Here is a 22232-nt window from a genome sequence, read left to right on the forward strand (position 1 = left end):
AACTCGTGGTCTTTCAAGCTAGATTCTGTGGTAAATATGTTTTGTTTAAGAAAGAAGTCAGGGCAATCTGGAGGTTAGCTCCGAGTCTGGTCTAGCCCTCCAAGATCCAGAATAGCGGTCCCCGCTATTGGATAGTAGCCTTTCTAGAATAGAAAACTTAAGCTGTATGATGAGGAAAATACTCCACTTGGTTTGCAGTGGGTGGAAGAAGTCTCCCCTTGTATGTGTTGATGAGATCACGGATCTTGTGTCTAGAAAGCACGAGGTCGTTGCCAATTTTCTTTGACAGCTAAAGAAAATTTATCATTTTCCCTTTTGCACTTGGTAGATAATATTTGGTTAACTTTTAGTTGTTATTGAAGTTCTTTCAAACTGTAAAAATGTATTTTTCTAAGTCGTGGAAGTCCAATTTTGCCTGAGGATTTGATGAACTTGTATTAGTTCTTTTAATTATTTTATGCATATATATGTACCTATTATCTTATCTTTTTGCAGTTCTTCTGTTGTTCAAGTGGAGATAAAAAATCAAGGGGAAGATGCTTTTAAGTCAGAAATTTATGGTGATATAATAATTGTGGAACGCAGGATTTCAGAATCAGCTAGCTCCATCATTCTAAAGGATCATCAAGGTTGCATATCTGGCATCATTGCTTTTTCTAATATTGTATTTCTTGTAAAACTTAGTTTTTATTTCTAGTTTGTCATTGTTTTTTGTAAATGTCTTTTCTACCATTGTTTTAGATATTTCTGTTCCTGAGGCTGGGCCTTGGTGCAATGGTTGGGTTTCTCCATTGCGACCTGGGTGACCAGGGTTCAAATCTTGGAGACAGCCTCTCTGTGTATCTACAGGGGTAAGGCTGCTTACATCTGTCCCTCTCCAAACCTCGCATTGGTGGGAGCCTTGTGCACTAGGCTACCCTTTTTTAAGATATTTCCATTCCTCAGTGCTTTTACTAGAGCCGTATGCATATTTCTTTATTTTCTTTTTTTTTTCCATTACCATACTTTTGTCACTCATACATGTTAGGTTTCTATTGTTTTTGGGAGAACCTATTGCCACTTCAGTTTTTAATATCTGTGTAAGTCAAGAAGGAAAGAGTTACAATAGAAAAAAGTGGAGTTGCAATATCATTGCCTAGTTTTTGTTTGACTGGTTAGACCCCCTTTCTTGAACTCTTACTTGGGTTACATCATAGGATTGAAAATTTGGCTTTAAGTATTACATGAGGACCCATTTTGTGTTTGCATTCCACCATGATATCTGGTGCCTCTACATGGGTTCTGCATTATGTTGGACACTTTCAAGTTGTGTAGATTCTATATTTGATACCCTGTCCTATGGTATCATTTTTATGTCTTATGTAATGATGTTGGAACTCTATGTTATATATAAAAGGGAAAAGATATGCTTCTTAACCATCATCATCATCTAAGCCTTATCCGAACTATATGGGGTCGGCTAAAGGATATGCTTCTTAACCATTACATGGAAATTTCAAGCATTTCAGATTGTTGTTCGATTCCTCCACAATTTTTATAGCATCAAGATGATATTTTTTGATATATTTCCTTTTTCTTCCTCATCTTTTCCACCAAGGTGATTGATATTACTATTGGGGCCCAAGGTTTTAAATTTAGTTCATTTCGACCCTTGGTCCATCATGAAAGTGTTCAAAACTTTAGAGTTTTGGACAACATTTTGCAATAAATCTTAATTATTTTTATTAACATTTCTAGCATTTTGTATGGGCAGTTATTTGGTCACTTGTGGGTGAGTCACCAATGGTCTAATGTGCCTAAATTCGTAGCCATATGGCAGATCAGAACTGCTCATTTAGAAGCTTGTTCTCTAAATATGCTACTTGCAAACGTGGTCCCTTAGACAACAGGTGAGGGAATTATTGAGCTTCACAAGGGAGTTGGATGCAAAAGTGTATTGGTCTAGGAGGTCAGCAAATGCTTTAGCTGACTACCTAGCAAAACAGGGGGTGAATGGGGAGTTTTTGTTTTGTGCAGTGTTGTAAGATTTTTGTTATTCAGTGGCCACCTTTTACTTTGGAAGGTGACAGTTGTTTCTTATAGTTTTATCTAATGAAAGTTACCGTTTCCTATAAAAAAATGCTACTTGTAAAATTTGGGTCCATGGAGGTTGGAACATAATCTAAAACCTGGTAACTCTATTTTCACAAAGCTTTAATGGACAGAAATTGTGGCTATCAGGATGGGTAGATTCTCCTGAAAATTGGGATTAGGAATATCTAGGGTCTGATCTCTTTGGTAATGGTTCTGATCTTCCACGTATGCAACCTGTTGGCCAAATTGAACCAAGAATGATGCTTTCATTTTCCTTTTTGTATTTATATTATTTTAATATTATATCCAAAGTTTCAGGTGAAATAAATGGTTATAATTTGAAAACATTAGATGGAATTTTGAAATTTCATCTGAAGTACTTTGACTTGATATTTTTATTTCATGTTGGATGGTGTGCCCAAAACCAAAATTTCATGAAATATTTCCACTTGATGCTCTCAATTTTTTGAGTTTTGTTCTCCCCTCTTTCTGAGTCCTATTATATAATATATGCATGTATTATTATCTTTCACTGTATGAATTGGATATTTACTTTTACTAATACTTTCCAGGAAGAAAGGTTGCCAGTCGGAAGGATGAGCTTCGTGAGCTGGTAGAGCATTTTAATGTAAGTTGTTTTCACTCTTATCCAACCAAACCATGTTCTATATGTCCTTCTATTATCTCTAGGCATCTATCAAGGCTTATTAATTATTATATTTCTAAAGTCCTATTAATTACCTAACTATTATTTTGCATTGAATTGCTTGATGGATAATTGATCCATGAATGGAGGATGTCTATGTTAGTGTTGTCAAAATGCATGAGTGCTGGTTACAGTAATTTTTTTTTCATCATTGGCAAGGACAAGTGCAATTTGTTACCACATTAGGATAGAAAGGTACAAACAATTTAAAAGAAAGGCTAGTGCTGGTTTTAGTAATTTCATTTATGTGGCAGTGTGGATTGGTAGGTATGCATATAAACCTTTTTTCCTTCTGTTTATGCCTGGATATGTGAGTTGAAAGTAGGGTTTTCGAGTGCTGAACCCATGACAGAAGCAGTGTGGTCATAATTATATTTTATTGTGTAGTGTGTGGTGTGGTGCTGAATGGTAGAGGGTGACTCTTTGTTTATAACAGTGATTTCTTTGTGGGGTGAGGTGAATCAGTTAGGATGACATCAACTGGAGAGGATAGTGACAATCAGGCAGGTGTTATGATTTCTCCTGATTACATAAATGTTCAAATGACCTCTATTAAATTAAATGGTGAGAACTATGTGCCATGGGCTAAATTTGCGGAGGTGTTTTTAAGAGCCAAGAAAAAGGTGAAACATGTGAGAGAGGAGAAATCCTTTTTTGGTTCTCTAGGGTTTAGTGATTAGGAACAGGAGGATGCACAGATTATGACCTGGTTGTGGAATAGCGTGGAACCTAAAATTAATGTGAATTTTATGTTCTGGGATACAACTAAGGAAATATGGGACCATGCTAAGAAACTTTATTCTGGCCAAGATAATACCACTAGAGTATATTAGCTTTACCAAGAGTACTTTAACCTGAAGCAGGGTAACCAAAGCTTGGAAGAATACTATGCAAGCATGAGAAATCTCCGTAATGAGCTTAATGTATATCATCCTCTGACTCCAGATGTTTAAGTTCAGCAACAACAATGAGAGCAATTTGATGTGACAAGGTTTCTAGTGGGTCTAAAGGCTGAATATGAACCTGTTCAAGAACAAATACCGAGAGGGTTTTCTCTCCCCTCTCTTGAAGAAGTGTTTGCCCGTCTTTGGAGGATTTCTATTGATTCTATAGAGTCTTCCTCTCTCTCGGACAAGTCTAGTTTTGTGGTGATTAGAGGGGGGAGGTCTGGAAATAGAGGTGGTGGCCGTGGGTTTCCAGGAAAGTGAGGTGGTCCTATGTTTAATCGTACTAGTGGCCGTAGTGGAGGTCGAGAGTCACGGGGAGGTTGTGGCAGAGGAAGAAGCAATGGAACTAGAAAATGCACATACTGTGGATTAGAGGGACATATTGTTAATTTTTGTTATGATTTACATGGTCCACCCAACACTTGAGCTAATCATGCTATGACTAGTAGTAGTGGTACAGTTAGTGAAAATTAGCAGACTGATCAGACCCCCTTCACATCTACCGGTGCTTCTGGGAAGGAAATGGTGAGCGTCCCATGTGAGGTATATGAGAAGTTCGTTTAGACATCCTCTCAGCAGAATACAACTACCCATGCCCATTTAGGTATGGCTTGCTTGGCTTCCAAACCCTCACACTCGACCATTGATTCTGGAGCCTCGGATCATATGTTTGGGACTCCAGATATGTTTTCTTCATTTTCCTCACCTTCTACTTCTCAAACAGTTACTCTTGCTAATGGTTCTACCTCTCCCATCTACGGTGTTGGTGATGTTGATCTGACCTCCTTGTCCTTATCCTCTGTTTTATATGTACCTAAGTTTCCTTTTAATCTTATGTCTGTTAGTAGACTAACCAAGTCACTCAATTGTTTTATAACCTTTTATCCCTCTTCTTGAGTGTTTCAGGATCTCAAGACGGGGATGAAGATTGGTGGAGGGCATGAAGCAGGTGGATTGTATTACTTTGATGGTGGTAGCCCATCAGTAGCCTTTCAGTCATCTCTTACTCCTCTCCAATGGCACTGCAAACTTGGTCATCCATCTCTCAAGGCTCTGAAGTTGTTGGTTCTGTCCTTAAGTTGACTTTCATCGTTGGATTGGGAGTTGTGTCAGCTTGGGAAACACCATAGAGTCTCTTTTAGTCCAAGAGTTGATAGTCGTGTCTTGAGTCATTTTTCTTTAGTTCATTTAGATGTTTGGGGTCCAAATAAAGTGGTGTCATACAATGGTTATGAGTATTTTATAATTTTTGTTGACTTTTCAAGGATGACATGACTCTATCTTATGAAAGATTGAAGTGAATTGTTCTCTATTTTTCAAAAATTTTATGCTGAAATATGTACCTAAATCGGAGTTCATGTTAAAATTCTTCTCTTAGGTAATGCAAAAGAGTACACCTCAATACCATTTCAGCAATACTTGGAGCACCATGGGGATAATTCATCAAACTTCTTGTTTTTATACCCCGCAATAGAATGGAGTGGCTGAACGGAAAAATTGACACTTACTTGAAACTGCTCGGTCCATTATGCTTGATATGAATGTCCCAAAGCGTTTGAGTAATGCTGTCCTAACATCATGTTTCCTCATCAATCGGATGCCCATGTCCATCCTTGGAAGTCAATCACCTTTCTCAGTCTTGTTCCCTACTCTTTCTTTGTTCCCTCTCACTCCTAGAGTCTTTGGTTGTGTTTGCTTTGTTCAAAATTTAGGACTTGGTTTAGACAAGTTAGATGCGTGTGCCACTAAAGGCATCTTCATTGGATATTCCAGGACCAAAAAAGGGTATAAGTGTTATAATCCTAGCTCTCATTGGTCTTTTGTGTGCTCAAATATCACTTTGTTTGAGTCCATTCCTTTTTTCTCAAGTACTGATGTTCCTCTTGCTCCTATGGTTCCACTTCCAGTTCTAGTTGATGACCCCTTTCCTGTGGTTCTTGTTCAAGTTGAGGACCCCCTTCCCGTGGTTCCTGTTCAAGTTCCATCCCCACCTTCTCCATTGCAGGTTAATACTGAGAGGCCACCAATCACACAAGTGTATACTCACAGAAGATCACTGGCCCCTTCTCCAGTTCAGCCCTCGTTGACGGATCCTGTAGTTACACCTCTTCCTTCTGACCTTGATCTTCCTATTGTATTGCGGAAAGGTAAACGTAGTCGTACATCTCATCCTATCTCTTATTATGTTTTTGTTGCTCACCTTTCTACTTCCCATCGCCATTTTATATCTTTGCTATCCTTTGTTTCCACTCCTAAGATTGTCCAGGAAGCCCTTACTTCTCCAGGGTGGCGAGAAGTAATGGAAGAGGAACTGTCTGCTTTACAACACAATCACACGTGGGAACTTATTACTCTCCCTCCCGGTAAGCATGTTGTTGGATGTAAGTGGGTCTACACAGTGAAGTATCTCCTAGATGGCAGTGTGGAATGATTAAAGGCCAGGTTAGTGGCCAAGGGCTATTCTCAGTTATATGGTGTTGACTATACAGAGGCATTCTTTCCTGTGGCTAAGATTGGTTCAGTTTGGGTATCAATTTCATTAACAACAATGTATGATTGGCCTCTCTTTCAGCTAGACATCAAGAATGCCTTCTTACATGGTGATCCAGTTGGGGAAGTATATATGGAGCAACCACTAGGGTTTGTTGCTCAAGGGGAGTATGGTAAAGCTTGTAGACTTAAAAAGGCAATCTATAGGCTAAAACAATCTCTACGTGTGTGGTTTGGTAGATTCAATGAAGTAGTGAAGAACTTTGGCATGAAATAGTGTCAAATAGACCATTTTGTGTTCAGTCGTGACTCAAAAGATGGGAAAATCTTGCTAGTGGTGTATGTGGATGATATTGTCATAATTGGTAGTGATAGCAATGGGATTGACAGATTGAAAAACTTTCTACAGGATCGCTTCCACACAAAGGATCTTGGTAAGCTGAAATACTTTATAGGAATAGAAGTTGCAAGGTCAAGGCATGGAATTAACTTGTGCCAAAGGAAATATGTCATTGACTTGAAGAAACATGGCTATTAGGTGCTAAACCAGTTGAAACACCCATGGAACCGAGTACTAAGTTGTGTATTGATGTAGGTGAAGAGTTTGATGATCCTGGAAGGTATAGGAGGTTGGTGGGAAAATTGAACTATTGGACTATAACACGACCATATATATCATTTACTGTAAGTATAGTGAGTTAGTTTATATAACATCCTCGGGTTCCACATTGGGAAGCAGTTCTAAGAATTGTCAGGTATTTAAAGGGTGCTCCAGGTCGTGGTCTGTTATACAAGAGTGGATGAACTCTTGAGATAGAAGGGTATACAGTTGCTGATTGGGCCGGATTTGTGTCAGATCGGAGGTCAAGTACAAGATATTGTACCTTCCTTGGTGGCAATCTAGTAACTTGGAAGAGCAAGAAACAAACAGTGGTAGCAAGGAGCAGCGCAAAAGCTGAGTACAGGGCTATGGCTCATATTACATGTGAACAAGTATGGCTGAAAAATCTCTTGCAAGATGGGGTTCTCAATTGATAAACCCATGAGGTTATACTGTGATAATCAAGCTGCTGTACACATTTCTTCTAATCCAGTCTTCCATGAGAGAACAAAGCATATTGAAGTTGATTGCCATTTTGTAAGAGAAAAAGTGATCGATGGAGTGATAATTACAACTCATGTAAGTTTAGGAAACTAGTGGGCAGATCTATTTACAAAGGGGCTGTCTCGAGGTAGAGTGGGTTACATATGTGACAAGCTGAGACTATATGACATATATTCTCGAGCATGAGGGGGAGTGTTAGAGTCGACTTTACAAGTATTTTGGTCCTTTGTCTATCTAATTATGATTGGATAGCCAGTTTTATCTGAGTTTAAGTTATGTGTTCCATACTTAATGAGGGACAATATTGGCTTTTGTAGTTCAGTATATACAATATAAATACAATGTGGGTCGGCTGGGTGAGATATCTTTTTCTCTCCTTGACCGAACCCTTCTATTCTTCTTACCTACTTCGGAGTTCGGACCTAGAACTGAAATAGGGTTAATCAACATATTCACATACTAACCTATGGAGTTAATTACTTTGATACCTTTTTCATTGCCAAAATTAGTTCCGTATGTGTTTTTATTTCTTTAACTACTAGTCTTATGTAATCAGCCAGTGATCTAAGGTAATCCTCAGTAAGGCTCTAGAAACTAGATTACCCTAGTGCTCCTCCCAATCCACTGTTAATAGGAATATGTCTAGTTTGGAACAAATCGGGTTAGCTTGCAAGTTGGACCTTGTAAAATTGTTGTAGGTTAATGGCGATTCTTTTAACTCAAACCCGTCAATAATTTGACTAAACTTCCTATGCTTATACAAATTCTCTATCTCTCCTTAGTGATTCCAATGACATTAAAATCCCCCCTCCCCTTAGACACCAAGGCCCACAACCCTTTTATATCCTCCAATTCTTCCCAAAGCTCATTTCTTTCTATATAGCCATTGGGACCATACACATTTGTCATCACCCATTCAAAGTCATTACTAACTTGTCTAAACTTAATTGAGACAGTTAACTTACCCCACAGTTCCCCAACTCCCATAACAACCTCACTATTCCTGTAGAGAGATTGGGCCGATGGGCCCTAATGCCTTTTTCTTGTTATTTTTGTTTCTTACATGTGCTTGTTTAATAATGGGCCTCATTCTTATGGGCTTGTTAACCTTTTTTTTTTTTAATTTTTTTAAGTGAGTTCATGAGCTGGCTGCCCACTTAAGGGCAGAACTGTAATTATCTATAATTAAGTGAGATTAATAAAAGATTAGAGAGTAAGGAGAGAAGAGAAGACATCGAACTTCTTTCTCATTCTCCCTTTCTCTCCATGTTCTTCTTTTGTTCTTGCTATTTCTCTTCTATCTCCTCTTCTTTTCTTGCTGAAATTTGAGATTTTTTTCATGTTTATTGGAATGAATCACATCTTGCTACCAAAGCACCTATGCCTTTCTTCTATTTCCCTTTTTTCCCATACACCCTTTGATTAGAAGAGTGCATGGAGAGATGAGATGCTGATTGTTTTGAGAACATTTGTGCCTACTTGGTGGAGGGTTTGGAGAGACAAAATCTGGCTATAGATTGCCAAGAAAGTGAGGCTGTTGATTTTTTGCCCCAAACCTTAGCCAAGTAGAGAGTTCATAGTTACGGGTTAAGGAGATAGATTGAGTGTGGTTCTTAGAGCTTGAGGGGTCTCTATTGGTCTCTAGAAATGGGCGGTTGAAGTTGGAAAGAGTTTGGGAAGCTTTGTTAGGAGAGGTTACTCTTCTCTCTTTTCTTTCACATAGTTGGGTGCAGTGAAACCCTAATTTTGGGACCTACAGTTACTGGACAGACCCCAGTTAGGTTCATAGAAACTAACAACCTTGTTTTTGGATTTTTGTTTGGTTAATGGAGCAATTTGGAATTGAGATGAAGCATATCTCGGTGTTTGAGCTTGGTCTAATAGATTCCATTATGGTTGGAGTGACTACAATTAAGTTATATGGGACAAATTACTTGGTCACAAGGAAAGTTGAAGAATGACTTAGCTTGGGACAAATTGGTAGAGACTAATCCTACATATGAAAAATGGATGCAAGAGAACTACATAGTGATTGGATGGTTAGTTAACTATATGCAACTTCATATAAGTCAGCATTACCTTTGGATGACTTCTACTAAGGAAATTTGGGACAATGTTATATAAACATATTCTTAGAAATTGAATGTTGCAAGAGCTTATAAGTTGAAGAATGATGTGAACAATTTGAGACAAGGGGAGAAGAGTGTAGCTGTTTACTACTCTATGTTGTAGCCATTGTGGCAAGATATTAATGCAATGGAGACAGTTGTATGGGAGAGCACTAAGGATGCAGAGACATTTAGGGAACTAGTAGAGAGAAACAAGGTGTTTGAGTTTTTCACAGGACTCAACCCTAAGTTTGATGTTATGAAGCAGATTGGCTAGAGATGAAGTAACCCTTGCTTGGGCATATTCTATGGTTAGTGGTGAAGAGAGTATGTGGCAAGTACAATTATAGGGACCTCTACCCCTAGAGCATTTTGCACATGCTGGGATAAAGCCAAAGGGGCTATTTGAGAAGAAAGAGGTAATATGTGAATACTACAAGAAACCGAAACATACCAAGGACACCTGGTGGAAACTACATCAGATCTTCTCCTAGAAAGGTTTCAGAACAATAATAAAGGCAGAATTTGAAGTGTATGGGAAGGAAATGCAAGGGAAGGCGCGTAAATTGAGGTAGTCTCTGCATGATTTCAAATACTCTCCTACAGCCGGATTTGAGAGATTCTAGGCTGCCCTTGTTACCTTTGGTCGCACATAGACTTAGTCTAATCATACTCTATTTGTTAAGAGGAGAGATTCCTTGGTGACCCTTTTGATTGTTTATGTTGATGACATTGTGGTTACAGGTGATGACGCTTAGGAAGTGGTTAATCAATCTTAGAAGATTTTGTCACACTAAATTTAAGATCAAAGGCTTGGGTGAACTCAGATATTTTTTGGAAATTGAAGTTATTCGGTCCAAGGATGGTATCATCGTTTCTCAATGTAAGTATGTTCTTGATCTACTTGTAGAATTGGCAAACTTGGTGCTAAACCAGCTTCCACTCCTATAGACCTAAATCACAAGCTCTTAGCTACTGATGGTGAATTGTTGAGAAGTTGTTATATCTTTGCATGACTCGGCTAAATATTTCTTATGTGGTGTTTTTGGCTAATTCATGCATTCCCCCAGAGATACACATTTAGCATCTATAGAGAGGGTTATGTGTTACCTAAGAGGTACTCCAGGGAAGGGTGTCTTATTTGCCAAGCATGGACAAATGAAGTTGGAAGCATACACTGATGTTGACTGGGATGGATGTATTGATGATAGGAGATCCATCTCGGGATATTGTGCTATGGTGGTAGGGAGCATTGTTTCACGGAGGAGTAAGAAGCAGTTTGTAGTGGCTAGATCCTCAACTGAGGTAGAGTGCAAGGCAATGGCACATGGAGTTTTAGAACTATTGTGGCGTAGATCACTTTTGGAAGAATTAGGTATTGACTGTGAGAAGCTAATGATGCCATATTGCAATAACCAGGCAGCCATCAACATTGCACATAATCCTATCCAGCATGACAGAACTAAGCACACAGAGGTTGATAGACATGTTATACGAGAGAGTTGCTTCAGGGGAGATTTGTTTGCCATTTATTGCTTCTGAAGAACAACTGGCTGATGTTTTGGCAGAAGGTGTTCCAACAGGGAAGTTGATACATTATGTAAGCAAGTTGGGCATGACTGATATCAATGCTTAGCTTGAGGGGGGAGTGTAGAGAGATTGGGCCGAATGGTCCCTAATGCCTTTTTTTGTTATTTCTTATATGTGTTTGTTTAATAATGGCCCTCATTCTTATGAGCTGGCTGGCTGCCCACTTAAGGGCAAAATTGTAATTATCTCTAATTAAGTGAGATTAATAAATGATTAGAGAGTAAGGAGATAAGACATCAAACTTCTTTCTTGTTCTCCCCTCTTATCCATCTTCTTCTTCCTTTGTTCTTGCTATTTCTCTTCTATCTTCTCTTCTTTTCTTGCTGAAGTCTGAGATTATTTTCAAGTTTATTGGACTGAATCACATCTATTCCATATTGTTAATTTGTGATTATCCCCCTAAAGATCCCCAAGTGTTAGACAGTTTTGTATGCCCTTAGCTTCAATCCGATTTGATGTATTTTTGTTATTTAGTGGAAATAAATAAAGTGCATGTTTGATTCATGTTGTTTGGTACAATTCTGTGTAAGACCCTAAAACTGGACATTTATAGAGACTCGTGTTAGTTTTAAATGTTCACAACCATTGGATAAGTCTGGGGAGATTTATCCTGCCAAGGCTGATATTGGTGTGCCACCAAGTGTTGGGATGGCCTGTCTCGGCCACCAGGGTAAGACCCAAGGCACATGCAGTATGGGATTACTTGAATCCTTGAACTGGACCAGATTTCCAGTATTGCCCTGGACCTTGGAGATAGATGGGCAAAACTGGAAAGTTACACTTGACCCCTAGACTCGATTGTGACACTTCACTAGGTGTCGGATCGGGGTGTCTTTGATATGCCAATCAGTGAAATCTTTAGATGGGTATCAAAACCTAGGTATGTTGGGACAGTCTGAGAATTCATCTGAGTGGGTGATCATAGTGACAGGATCAGCCCCTTTGTCGGACAAGGGTAATGTTCGGGAATGCACTCTCTCTGATGGAAACCAAACTGCCGGCAGTTGATTTCAATCGTTGGAATTTTGTTTTGCAAAATTAAAATATATATATATATATATATATATATATATATATATATGTACGGTTTCGAAATGTTTGCAAATGGTTTTAATTCCTGGGATCCATGTGAGTGGAGAGTGCGGCACTGTTCCTTGCAGCCGAGGGAGAGGTTCTCTCTTGTTGGGCACTGCTTGATCATTAAGGGCTGAGAGGTTAAGTGTAAGACCATTTAGGATAATATCTGATGGGCTAATCTTGCACCTGCCCACAGTCTCTGGGTTTTTATAAGATGGTTTGGCCCAGGGACCACTTAATGCAAGTGTTGGGCCCATAGGGTCCATGTGATGGGCTCAGGGGTTCACTGAGCTTTTCAGTGAATTCGGCTGGGCCTTGTAATAAAGGCTGGGCCGAACCCATGTGGCTGGTGTGTAGATCAATGCTTGGGTCCCACGCCATACAAAGAAGCCCAACTGGGCAGCAGATTGGAAACTAGTTAAACACTGAACACTTAATGGGCCAAAAGCCCATTTCGAGTTGGGCTGATATGATCACCCATCTATGGGGCGAATCTGAGATTAATGTTAGTAAAATGATAGGGCCTTTAACCTTATCTACTCCAGGAGACCAAATTCAAATTAGATTTGAATCTGGTAACCTCCTGATAAGATCAGGAGTAAGCTAACTTAATCTGCAGATAGGATTAAGATAATCCCCTATCCAAATACTGAATTGGATTGGGATAACTCCTAATTAGGAGGTTTCTTAATCAAGAAGAAAGGAGGAGAAACCCAAGAGAAATATATCAGATTTCGAACCAAGGGTTTTGGTCAAGGAAAACTCCTTGCGAATTGAGATTAGATCTCATACAGACTCCAGAGAGAAGAGAAGTAGTTCAGCCATCTTCGTCCCAGGAGTTCTCTTCCAGTCGCCGCCATTCCCTCTTGCAAGATTTGATCTTTGCAGCAATAGGGAGTCAAGAATTCAGTTCTTGACATTCTTGCGAAAAAGACTGAGAAAGATTCAGTGTTCAGAGTTTCCAGAGGATTCTTGCGAAGGATCCAGTGTGTAGGACGCACCCTGCTGTTTCCGTTCCATCCACAGCTGTGTCATCTTCAGCAGGGGCGGATCTTGGTTTCTTCTTTGGGCGTGAACACCAACTTTGGGAGATACTGCTTCTCCGGATCAGGTATATTCCTCCCTTTTGCTTTTTGGTTCAGATCTGGTTCAATTATGATTCAAGTAGGATCCTTGAATATAGTATTCTAAATTTAGGGAATATGATTCCCAGTTGGAAGAAGGTAGGAAAAGTTTTGAAATTCGCCCACCCATTCCGCAACCTTATTAGCGTCCATTAGATGGATCCTACCATTCTTTCACCAAGATAGGGAAGCAACCCATTTGAGCCCTCTATTCTTCCATAATTTTTCTAGCCTATCACCATCAAAAGTTGCCACTTTAGACTCTTGTAACAATGTGACATCCGATTTTTCCTTATTAAGCACTATTTTAGAGATTGTCCTCTTCTTCTCCCTACTTAGACCTCTTACATTTCAGCTTAGAATCTTCATCACCACTTGACTTTAGGATCCCTATTCTCTACCTTTCGTATTTGTTTCCTCTGACCCTTCCTTTTCTCCCACTAAATTCTTTGTCCCCTTCCACATCTCTCCTCAATTTCTCAACCTCACTTAGTTTCCTTTTCTTCATCTTACCTATTTCCTTCTTCCTCAAAAAAGCTTTTGAATCATTGGATCTTTCAATTTGCATCCCAACTTTTCCACAAATTCAGCTAATGTGTCTTCCTTCTCACTATTCACCATCAAAACAGACTCTTCATAACCCTCCCCACTGTTTGTTCCATCAGTGCTTCCTTCAACTCTCTCCCCATGGTTATTCTTCTCAATCATTTCTCTCCAATTCCTCTAGGAAATTCTAAATCAATTCCCAAATTTTCCTACCCTTCTCTTTCTCTATCATCTCTATCTCAGTCATAGATTTGTTTTCACTTTGTGGCATGACGGTCATTAGGGAACTTGACATGTTCGACACAGGCATAGAGCAAGGGTTAGTCCCCAAAAACGAATTTACAAGGTTACCATAAGTTGACTTACTAAAAGATTTGTCCATCTCAGGGATGGACAAACAATTTTCTGGTACCATCTCATGGAGATTACCAATCTGATTAGTTGAGGCGTCTGTTGTGAATCTTTCCTTTAAAAAACCAACACCTTGTTCACTTCCACTATTTTGTGACTTACCCCCCATCAATGTCCCATTGCTTGGCTTCAAGTGAATCTCCCTCGATCCCTTATGAACACCTTGTCTTTTTGATGTATTTGGTCTTGATAACCCCTTGTTAGGATTTTGGTTTTCTGCCCTATTGTCCTAATAATACTTGGACCATTGAGAGCCACTACCATTTGTCGTTGGTTTCAGAGAAGGGTAGTGTCTGACAACATTCATCTCTTCAGTGAACAATAGATTTGTACCCAAGTCCTCTGAGTTTTCCACCACATTCTCCCCTCCATCTCCAAAATATCTTCTATTGTGGTAACATTTGTGATAGACTCACCGTCTTCGTCCTCAAACTAAGCACAACCCACCCAACCATTATCCGCCTCTTCCAAATCATTTGTCTTGTCTTTGGTGTATCTAGGGTTCGGTTGGTTTGTCTGCTGTACTGGAGGAGGCCATAGAAGTTGCCTTATGTCTCACCACCCATTGAAGAGGATTGTTTTGTCAAGAAGTTAATTACCTTTAATGGACAGAGTTGGGTTGGGGCGATGATGCTAGTCACGTGACCATTTGCCCCTAAGTGGATCAGACTTGGTTTGGTCCACCACAATGTTCTCCTTACTTTTTAAATAGGCTGGTCCAATGACAAGTCTTGAGTTGGACCCACGCCTAACCATCTTGGCATAAGACTTAGAGTTTGCAACATTAAAGTTTGATTTAACACTATTTAAGCCACTTTCTATTTTGAGGCCCAATCCAACCTGTGCCTCTTCATTTACCTTAAAAATATCCACATTAAATGAACCCTATCTTGCCCTCCCTCTCCACTTCTGCCACGTGTCTTCCACAATGCCACATCATCATCATCTTCAACCTCTCTCTCAATCTAGAGTGTCACTTCAACTTCCATAGCCAGCCAAACCCTTCTCTAAGCCCTGCTCAACATGTTATCGATCAACCGGGGAACAAGCTCAGGCTTAACTCTGGTCATCCTAATCCTCACCCCAGAGATTAATAGTATTGAACTAGAGCAAGACCCCTTCTAGCATTGTGACGATCTTGGTGATGAAAGTTTCCTTCCACAAGGTGAATGGAAGGCCGACCAATAAAACTTCAAAATATTCGGTATTGATTTCTTTATAGTTACAAGAGAACAACCACTTTTCAATTAAAACCACCCCTAAGCTAGTATCCAACGTTCAAAAATCGATCATCCTCTCCCTTGTTTCTAGAAAGGTTCTATGATCATCGAAAGGGTAGACTACAATCCTAGAGTTAACTTGTAGTTTACCCATAATAGCTTCAACTATTATTTCCCAGTCATCCACCTTTCTTCCTGCCTTGATAATTAGCCTACGTTCCCAATCCCCTTTACCACTCTCCAGAATAAACCTCAGCAACTTACATGAATTAACCACCATAAACTGTTGTTGATATTCTTCTTGTCGAAAAACTTGTGTCTTAGATAAGTCCTTAGAATTGGGATTATTCTTTTCTGATGTGTTATTGTTGCTGATCATCGTTTGGAGTTTCCTATCAACAGAGGATTTCGGTTTTCTTCTGTAGCTAGTAAGAAATATTGGATTCTCTGTGCCATTAACCTCCAACTGTGCCCCTGTTTCCCTTCTGGAACACAAACCATTCGTTTCCTATTATCTCTGATATCTCCACATACCATCCTTTGCAATTATTCTTTAATGTTATCTGGTTTTTCCTCCTTGAGAGCTCCAACAAACTCCTCCATTATTGCTTTTGACAGAGAAGATTGCTCCATTGATGAACCCCTTCAACCATGGTACAGCATCTCCAACGAGGAAAATGGAAGCCCTTCCTTCCTCCTTAATCTCTAGTACCTCTTGACTTCGACTCTTCCCTTCAACAAAAATCTTTTAGCTTCAAACTGTAAGTCGCTTCTCCATCTTCTCGCTGGTACGAAGAGTCCTTCTTGCCGCTTCTCCATTTGAATGTTTTCTGAAATGCTAATTCCTTTATCTTTTAATTCTCCAGGCACTAACATTACTTTTCATGCTTATTGTGCATTTTAACCATTTCAAAGGTATTCCTAAATGTTTTCCATGTGATTTTGCAGATTGATGTTGAGAATCCATGTGTGATAATGAGTCAAGACAAAAGCAGGGAATTTTTGCATTCAGGGAATGACAAAGAGAAATTTAAGGTAAAAGTGTGTTTTTGTATCTATGGCTATATGTTTTTTTTTTAATTGCTTCTATTTTATTTCATTTCTTACTTTCATATTCTTACTTGTCAAAAAAAATATTTTATCTATTCTTTTGTATCCGTGGCTCATTTTTTTTAGAATTTGCATACAAAGAAGAAAGAGATTTCTTTACTTCAGTAGCATATCATGCCTGTTGACACTTTTTACTTTTAATTTATACTTGTGGAAAACTTATCAGTGACTAATGGTAATATTTTATTGTGTAGTTCTTTTTCAAAGCTACACTGCTTCAACAAGTAAATGATCTTCTACAAAGTATTAGGGAAAAGTTGGATGCAGCAAATATTGTGATCGATGAACTAGAATCTTCAATAAGACCTATACAGAAGGAGCTTAATGAGTTACAAAGCAAGATAAAGAACATGGAACATGTTGAAGAAATATCTCAGCAAGTACAACACTTAAAGAAGAAGCTCGCGTGGTGTTGGGTATATGATGTTGATAGGCAAATCAAGGAACAAAATGCAAAGATTGAGAAGCTGAAAGATCGCATACCTACTTGCCAGGCCAAAATAGATCAACAGCTAGTGAGTAGAATATATTTAAAACTTTATTTTCAGATTATTGCCCATATTGGAGGGTCAGTGTTGGTCTTTAACTTTTAGTAGTATTTCATTTCTTCTCCCTCCTTTTCCCTGACATTGGTTTCCAATATTATGTAGCATAAAAGAGATTATGTAGTCATTTTGAAGGGTCTTATTTTTCTTCTTCATGTGGCAACACAACAGGGGTAGCCCAATCCCATATCCATAACCTCCCAACCTTGGTGGCAATGGGATTTTGACCCCAAGTCACTACAACTAGCCAGAGAACTTACCAACTGAACCACTGTCAGTTGGTCATCGTTAAGGGTCTTGCTTTCTTGTTGTGGGTCCACTTTCTTGTTGCTGCAACTTAAAGATATAATCATCAGGGAAAGATGAATTTGCTACTGCCACCTTGTTTTTTGTATATAAGAGGAGTTTAAGACCTGTTTTATATACTGCTACTGTGAATCTTATGTTGCATATCATAATTCTTTTATCTGTTTTATCTATTGTACGTAGAGGGTATGGTGTAAATCTACCAATGTTTTAAAACATGGAGGCATGACTTGAGATGTTTCACTACCTGTGGTGTACTGCAAAGCGCAAGAGGTGTAAGCCTCCTCAAGGACAAGTTCCTTCTTTCTTTCCTTTTCTCTTTCTTTTTTTTTCTTGAGGTATATTCCTCGTGCAAAAGGAGCTTGAGGCGTATGCCTCAGGGCATTTTGAGTGTGCGCCGCCTGAGTCATGCCTTTGGGTGTACACCTCAAATGCCTTTTAAAATGTTCAAATATGCTTATTCTAATATTAGGTTATAATAAACTTTTGGCCCACTTCTGAGATGGACTGACCTTTTCATTAGAACAACTTTGTTGGGCCTCCTCTTGGTTCCTCTGACTAGGCAATAAGAATTTCATAAAATAAAAAAAGAAACTAAATTTACCTGGTTCCCTAGTTTTATATACCATTTGGCAATGCATATTAATTGAAAAAATAACAATTCTCTTTCTTAAGAACATTACATTGCCTCTCAAAACACGGCAAACCATTGTCTCTAGGACAGTATTTCAAATATATTAATTTTCCATACTTTCAAAACAGTACTAATATGAAAAACTTTTAATATAGCAATTTCATACAAAATTAGCAACTATAGAAGGCTATACTTTTATATGATAAAATTTAAGATAGAAAGTAAAAGAAAAAAACAAAGGTGAGCCGCTGTTTTTCTTAAATGAGAGAGTAAACTTGTAGTGTTGTTTGGTTTTATTTAACGAGGAACAAAAATTATATAATAGAAAGTAAACATGTAAAAATACATAGCTCAAAATAAAATACAGAAATAAACATGTAAAATGTAAAAATAAAGTCAAACATAATATATAACACATATTCAAGCACTCAACAATGCAAGCATGTGAAACTTCCAGCGCCTGTGCTCCTAGGTGTGCCTTTTAAATCACTGATCCAACGCTTCTCTTTATTAGCATGAATAGGTATTCCCAAATATGAGGGACATGTCACAACATTTCTTCCAAAAATGAAGCCAGCTCTTGCCCAAGTGCAGCAGGACTTTTGGGCATGCCACACTTGGGCAAGAAATGAACTTAAATTCTTGCCCATTTTGGACAGAAACTGAACAGGTATCCATACCAAACATCATCTTGGCCCATTACTGCCCAATCTTGGCAAGAATGAGCCAGAATTGGCTACCGGGTGTGAACCAAACGGGCCCTAAGAGTCCATATCCATACCTTTCTCAACTCTTGGATGGTAAACAACAGCCTTTTTGCTAAAGCATACCATGGTGACTTGCAGAGAAACTGGGTACAATTATTCGGCACTTCTCCTGCAAAAGAAAAACGCTAAAATAGGTGACCTCTTTCATAGATCTAATGGTGACTTATTATGGGCTTTCAGTTACCCCACCAACAGGTGCTGAGCTCCGTTCTCTACTGGAAGGTCTTTGTGCTAGCTATTGCTGGTAGCTGGCTAAACATCAGTTGTACCTAGCATTTTTTATAATTAATAAAAGTTTCTTGTTGTCCATTGAAAAGATTCTATTGATTTTGAACCGCTCATCCTTTAAGTATTGCTCTCTATGATGTTTCCTTCACAAAATTTGATTATTTTATCCTCTTTTTTGGATAACATCTTGCTAGATTTGTTTCACAGGGTTACATTCTTGTTGTCCATTGAAAGGATTCTATTGATTTTGAACCGCTCATCCTTTAAGTATTGCTCTCTATGGTGTTTCCTTCACAAAGTTTGATTATTTTATCCTCTTTTTTGGATAACATCTTGCTAGATTTGTTTCACAGGGTAACATGGAGGTATTGAAGGAAAGACTAACCAAAAAGAAAGCTGATATTGCACATATGATGGAAAAGACATCAGCAATTAGGAGAATGAAGGAAGAACTAGGACATGATCTTTCCCTGGTATGCTGGAATTATGTATGCTTAATATGCTTTTAAAGGATAATAATCCTATCTTGATGACTATTAGACATTAATTAGGTGCTACTTCTAGCTTCTGCTTCCTTATGGATTCTATTTTTAATACACCCATAGCCTCTAATTCATTACCTTAAGTGATTTTGACATGAATTCTAAACAAATGTTCGTCTGAACAGAAACTATGTTATATACATTGCCTCTAACCCTTGTATGGTGTGTATGAAGCGTGCTGGAAAGAAGTGTAATTGGAGTTCTGTACCCTATACTTGTGTCAAATCCTGCCTTACACATGACTGGTGAATGGTGACTGACCCAGTTACCCGTAAAAAAGGAACAGTGAGTTACGACTTACAAGTGATAATAGAGTTCATCTCTTTTAGGACTCTACTGTTTAGTAATGAATGCAAAACGATACTTTATCATTTGGAAGAAAATGTTGTTCAATTCAAAACTACTAATTTTCTGTGAAAGAGATTGAATATCAATATTGATTGCTTACAAAATACATTCAGATGCTTATGTAGCCTTGAATGAAAAACAAGCAATAACATACCCTAAAATAATTTAGTGGGATGCAATGACGCACTACCGTAGCTTTACTAATTCCAGGGAAATCTGTTTCTATGGAGAAGATGTAATGGCACACTGTCAGAATAAACCCCAACATTGTTCTGACATATGCTGTAAAGTGTCATGACAAAGAATTTGAAGATGTAGAGAACACTGATGTGGGCCCCACAGCTGTGGTCTCACTCTGTCCGTAGGGTAGAATGTGCCCCAGTCATCCTAGGGTTAGCTGATGGTCAATCTGTTATTCCAGTTGTTATTTATATTTCAGTTTTATATTGTTTTATGTGTTATGTAAATACCAAGGGCAGATTTGTCCTTTCATGTAACTACCATAACCTATAAATACTAAATAGAAGTGGCGGCTGCAGAACATTCAGATTCTGTCATTCCTTTCAATTCTGGTGTTCTATTGCTCTCTCTCTACTCTTTCTCCTCTCTCCTCTATACCTTTTTCTCCTTTTTCGAACCTGAAATCTATTAGGGTTCAAGGCTGATAGCAGTCTTGAACATCTACTTGGTATCAAAGCAAGGTTAGGGTTTCTCATGTGAGTCTAGTCCATCCGACCACATGAGAATCCCCTAGGGCTGGAAGCTGAGAAAGTGGAGTTCGTGGACTGATTCTTGGAGATCGCCAGAGGGTTTAGCAGCTGTTGAAGACTTGTCACGGTTGCAGAGTGTTGGTGATCAGGAAGAATCAGAGAAGACTAGGGTTCGGGTAACCTTGGAAGGCAACGAACAATTTTTCCTTGTAAGTTATCTATTTTCTAAGAGAAGTACTATCAGAGAGGATATGTTGGACCTATCTGGAAAGGGCGGCCGAACCATTCTAGGGTTTTCTCCCTTCTATTCTCTAGGGTTTTACAGCAAACCCTACTGTTAGGCCGAACTGCCTTAGGGTTCTTTTCTCCTACTTTAGGGTTTGAAAGTGATCTTGCGGCAAACCCTAATAAGCTTGCGGCAAGCCTTAATGTTAGAGTGAACCTTGCGATTTACCTGGAGTCCTCAAGTTTTGTTAGCATTGATCAGCTTTTAGGGTTTCATATTAACCCTATTGCAAGTCTATCTGTACGGTACTGATTGGAATGTGCAACTGAAATGTTTTCTTTAAGGACTGATTAAAACCCTAATTCTGCCAAGCATATCAGACCTGCTTCTAAGCTGATTTTTCAGATCCTTTTGGGGTTTTCGAACTCTCTTAAGGGGTGAGAACTGTACGGACTGCTTCTGTTGTGTTTGCTAGTTGGTTTCAGATCAGATTTATACCTGTTTTGTGCACATACACTGTGAATACAGATTGGTCCTACACTGTTTTGATTGTGATTGGTAGTCCAAGTGCTGTTTTTGAGACTTGACCGAGATGGAGTTTAAAAATCAGGCAGAAGGTAGTTTTGGGAACAACAGTTATGGAAGTGTTTCTGAGACAGGTGGTCAGATTACAACCTTAAAGTTTGATGGATCAAACTATTTGGAATGGGCCAATCAGCCGTGATGGCTATTGGGGGAAGAGGTAAATTAGGGTACCTCTTGGGAGATGTGAAAGAACCCTCCAAGGGAGACCCTACGTATACCAAGTGGATCCAAGAAAACTACTTGGTTATGACATGGCTGTGTAATTCTATGTAGCTTCATATTAGCCGAAATTACTTGTGGGCAAAGATAGCTAAGGAGATATGGGATGTTATGAAAGAAACTTATTCCCAACCCCTTAATGTTGCCAGAGCATATGAATTGAAATGTGAAGTGAAAAACCTTAAACAAGGGGAGAAACCGATTTCAGTATACTTCTCTACCTTGCAGTCTTTGTGGCGTGAGATTGATCACTTAGAGACTCTTGAGTGGGAGAGTCCCAAAGATGCACAAATATATAGAAGGCATGTCGAGACAAACCGGATGTTTGAGTTTCTGCCGGACCTAGATTCAGAGTATGATATTGTGCGGCAATAGATTTTGACTAGAGACAGTGTGACTCTCTCTCAGGCATACTCCTTAGTACATAGTGAAGAGACCAGAAGGAAAGTTATGATGCAACCTCAGCCTCTCACACCAGCCTTTGTAGATGTCAAACCCAAATCAGGGGGTGATTCAGAGAAGGACGGGAGGAAGGAAGACAAAAGGGATGTGGTATGCGGACATTGTAAGAAACCCAAACATACAAAAGAAACATGTTGGAAACTGTATCCTCAC

The 22232-nt window shown here is 38.9% G+C and overlaps 1 protein-coding gene across 3 annotated transcripts in view; it reads left to right on the plus strand.

The window, feature by feature from the left end:
- The window catches only part of LOC104598515 (structural maintenance of chromosomes protein 6B-like), a 105956-nt gene that overhangs the window by 799 nt on the left and 82925 nt on the right, over window positions 1–22232 (plus strand). For 2 of the 3 annotated variants that reach the window (XM_010260618.3, XM_088890107.1), the window contains exons 3-7: window positions 496–629; window positions 2646–2701; window positions 16346–16432; window positions 16702–17022; window positions 19341–19460. In XM_010260618.3, the coding sequence (XP_010258920.1) occupies window positions 496–629; window positions 2646–2701; window positions 16346–16432; window positions 16702–17022; window positions 19341–19460 (718 nt within the window). Of the gene's footprint in view, window positions 1–495; window positions 630–2645; window positions 2702–16019; window positions 16159–16345; window positions 16433–16701; window positions 17023–19340; window positions 19461–22232 lie in introns of those variants that run through there. The other variant, XM_010260620.3, reaches the window with a different exon arrangement.

Source organism: Nelumbo nucifera, chromosome 6, assembly GCF_055504915.1.
Source record: "Nelumbo nucifera cultivar China Antique chromosome 6, China Antique-T2T, whole genome shotgun sequence".
NCBI lineage: Eukaryota > Viridiplantae > Streptophyta > Magnoliopsida > Proteales > Nelumbonaceae > Nelumbo > Nelumbo nucifera.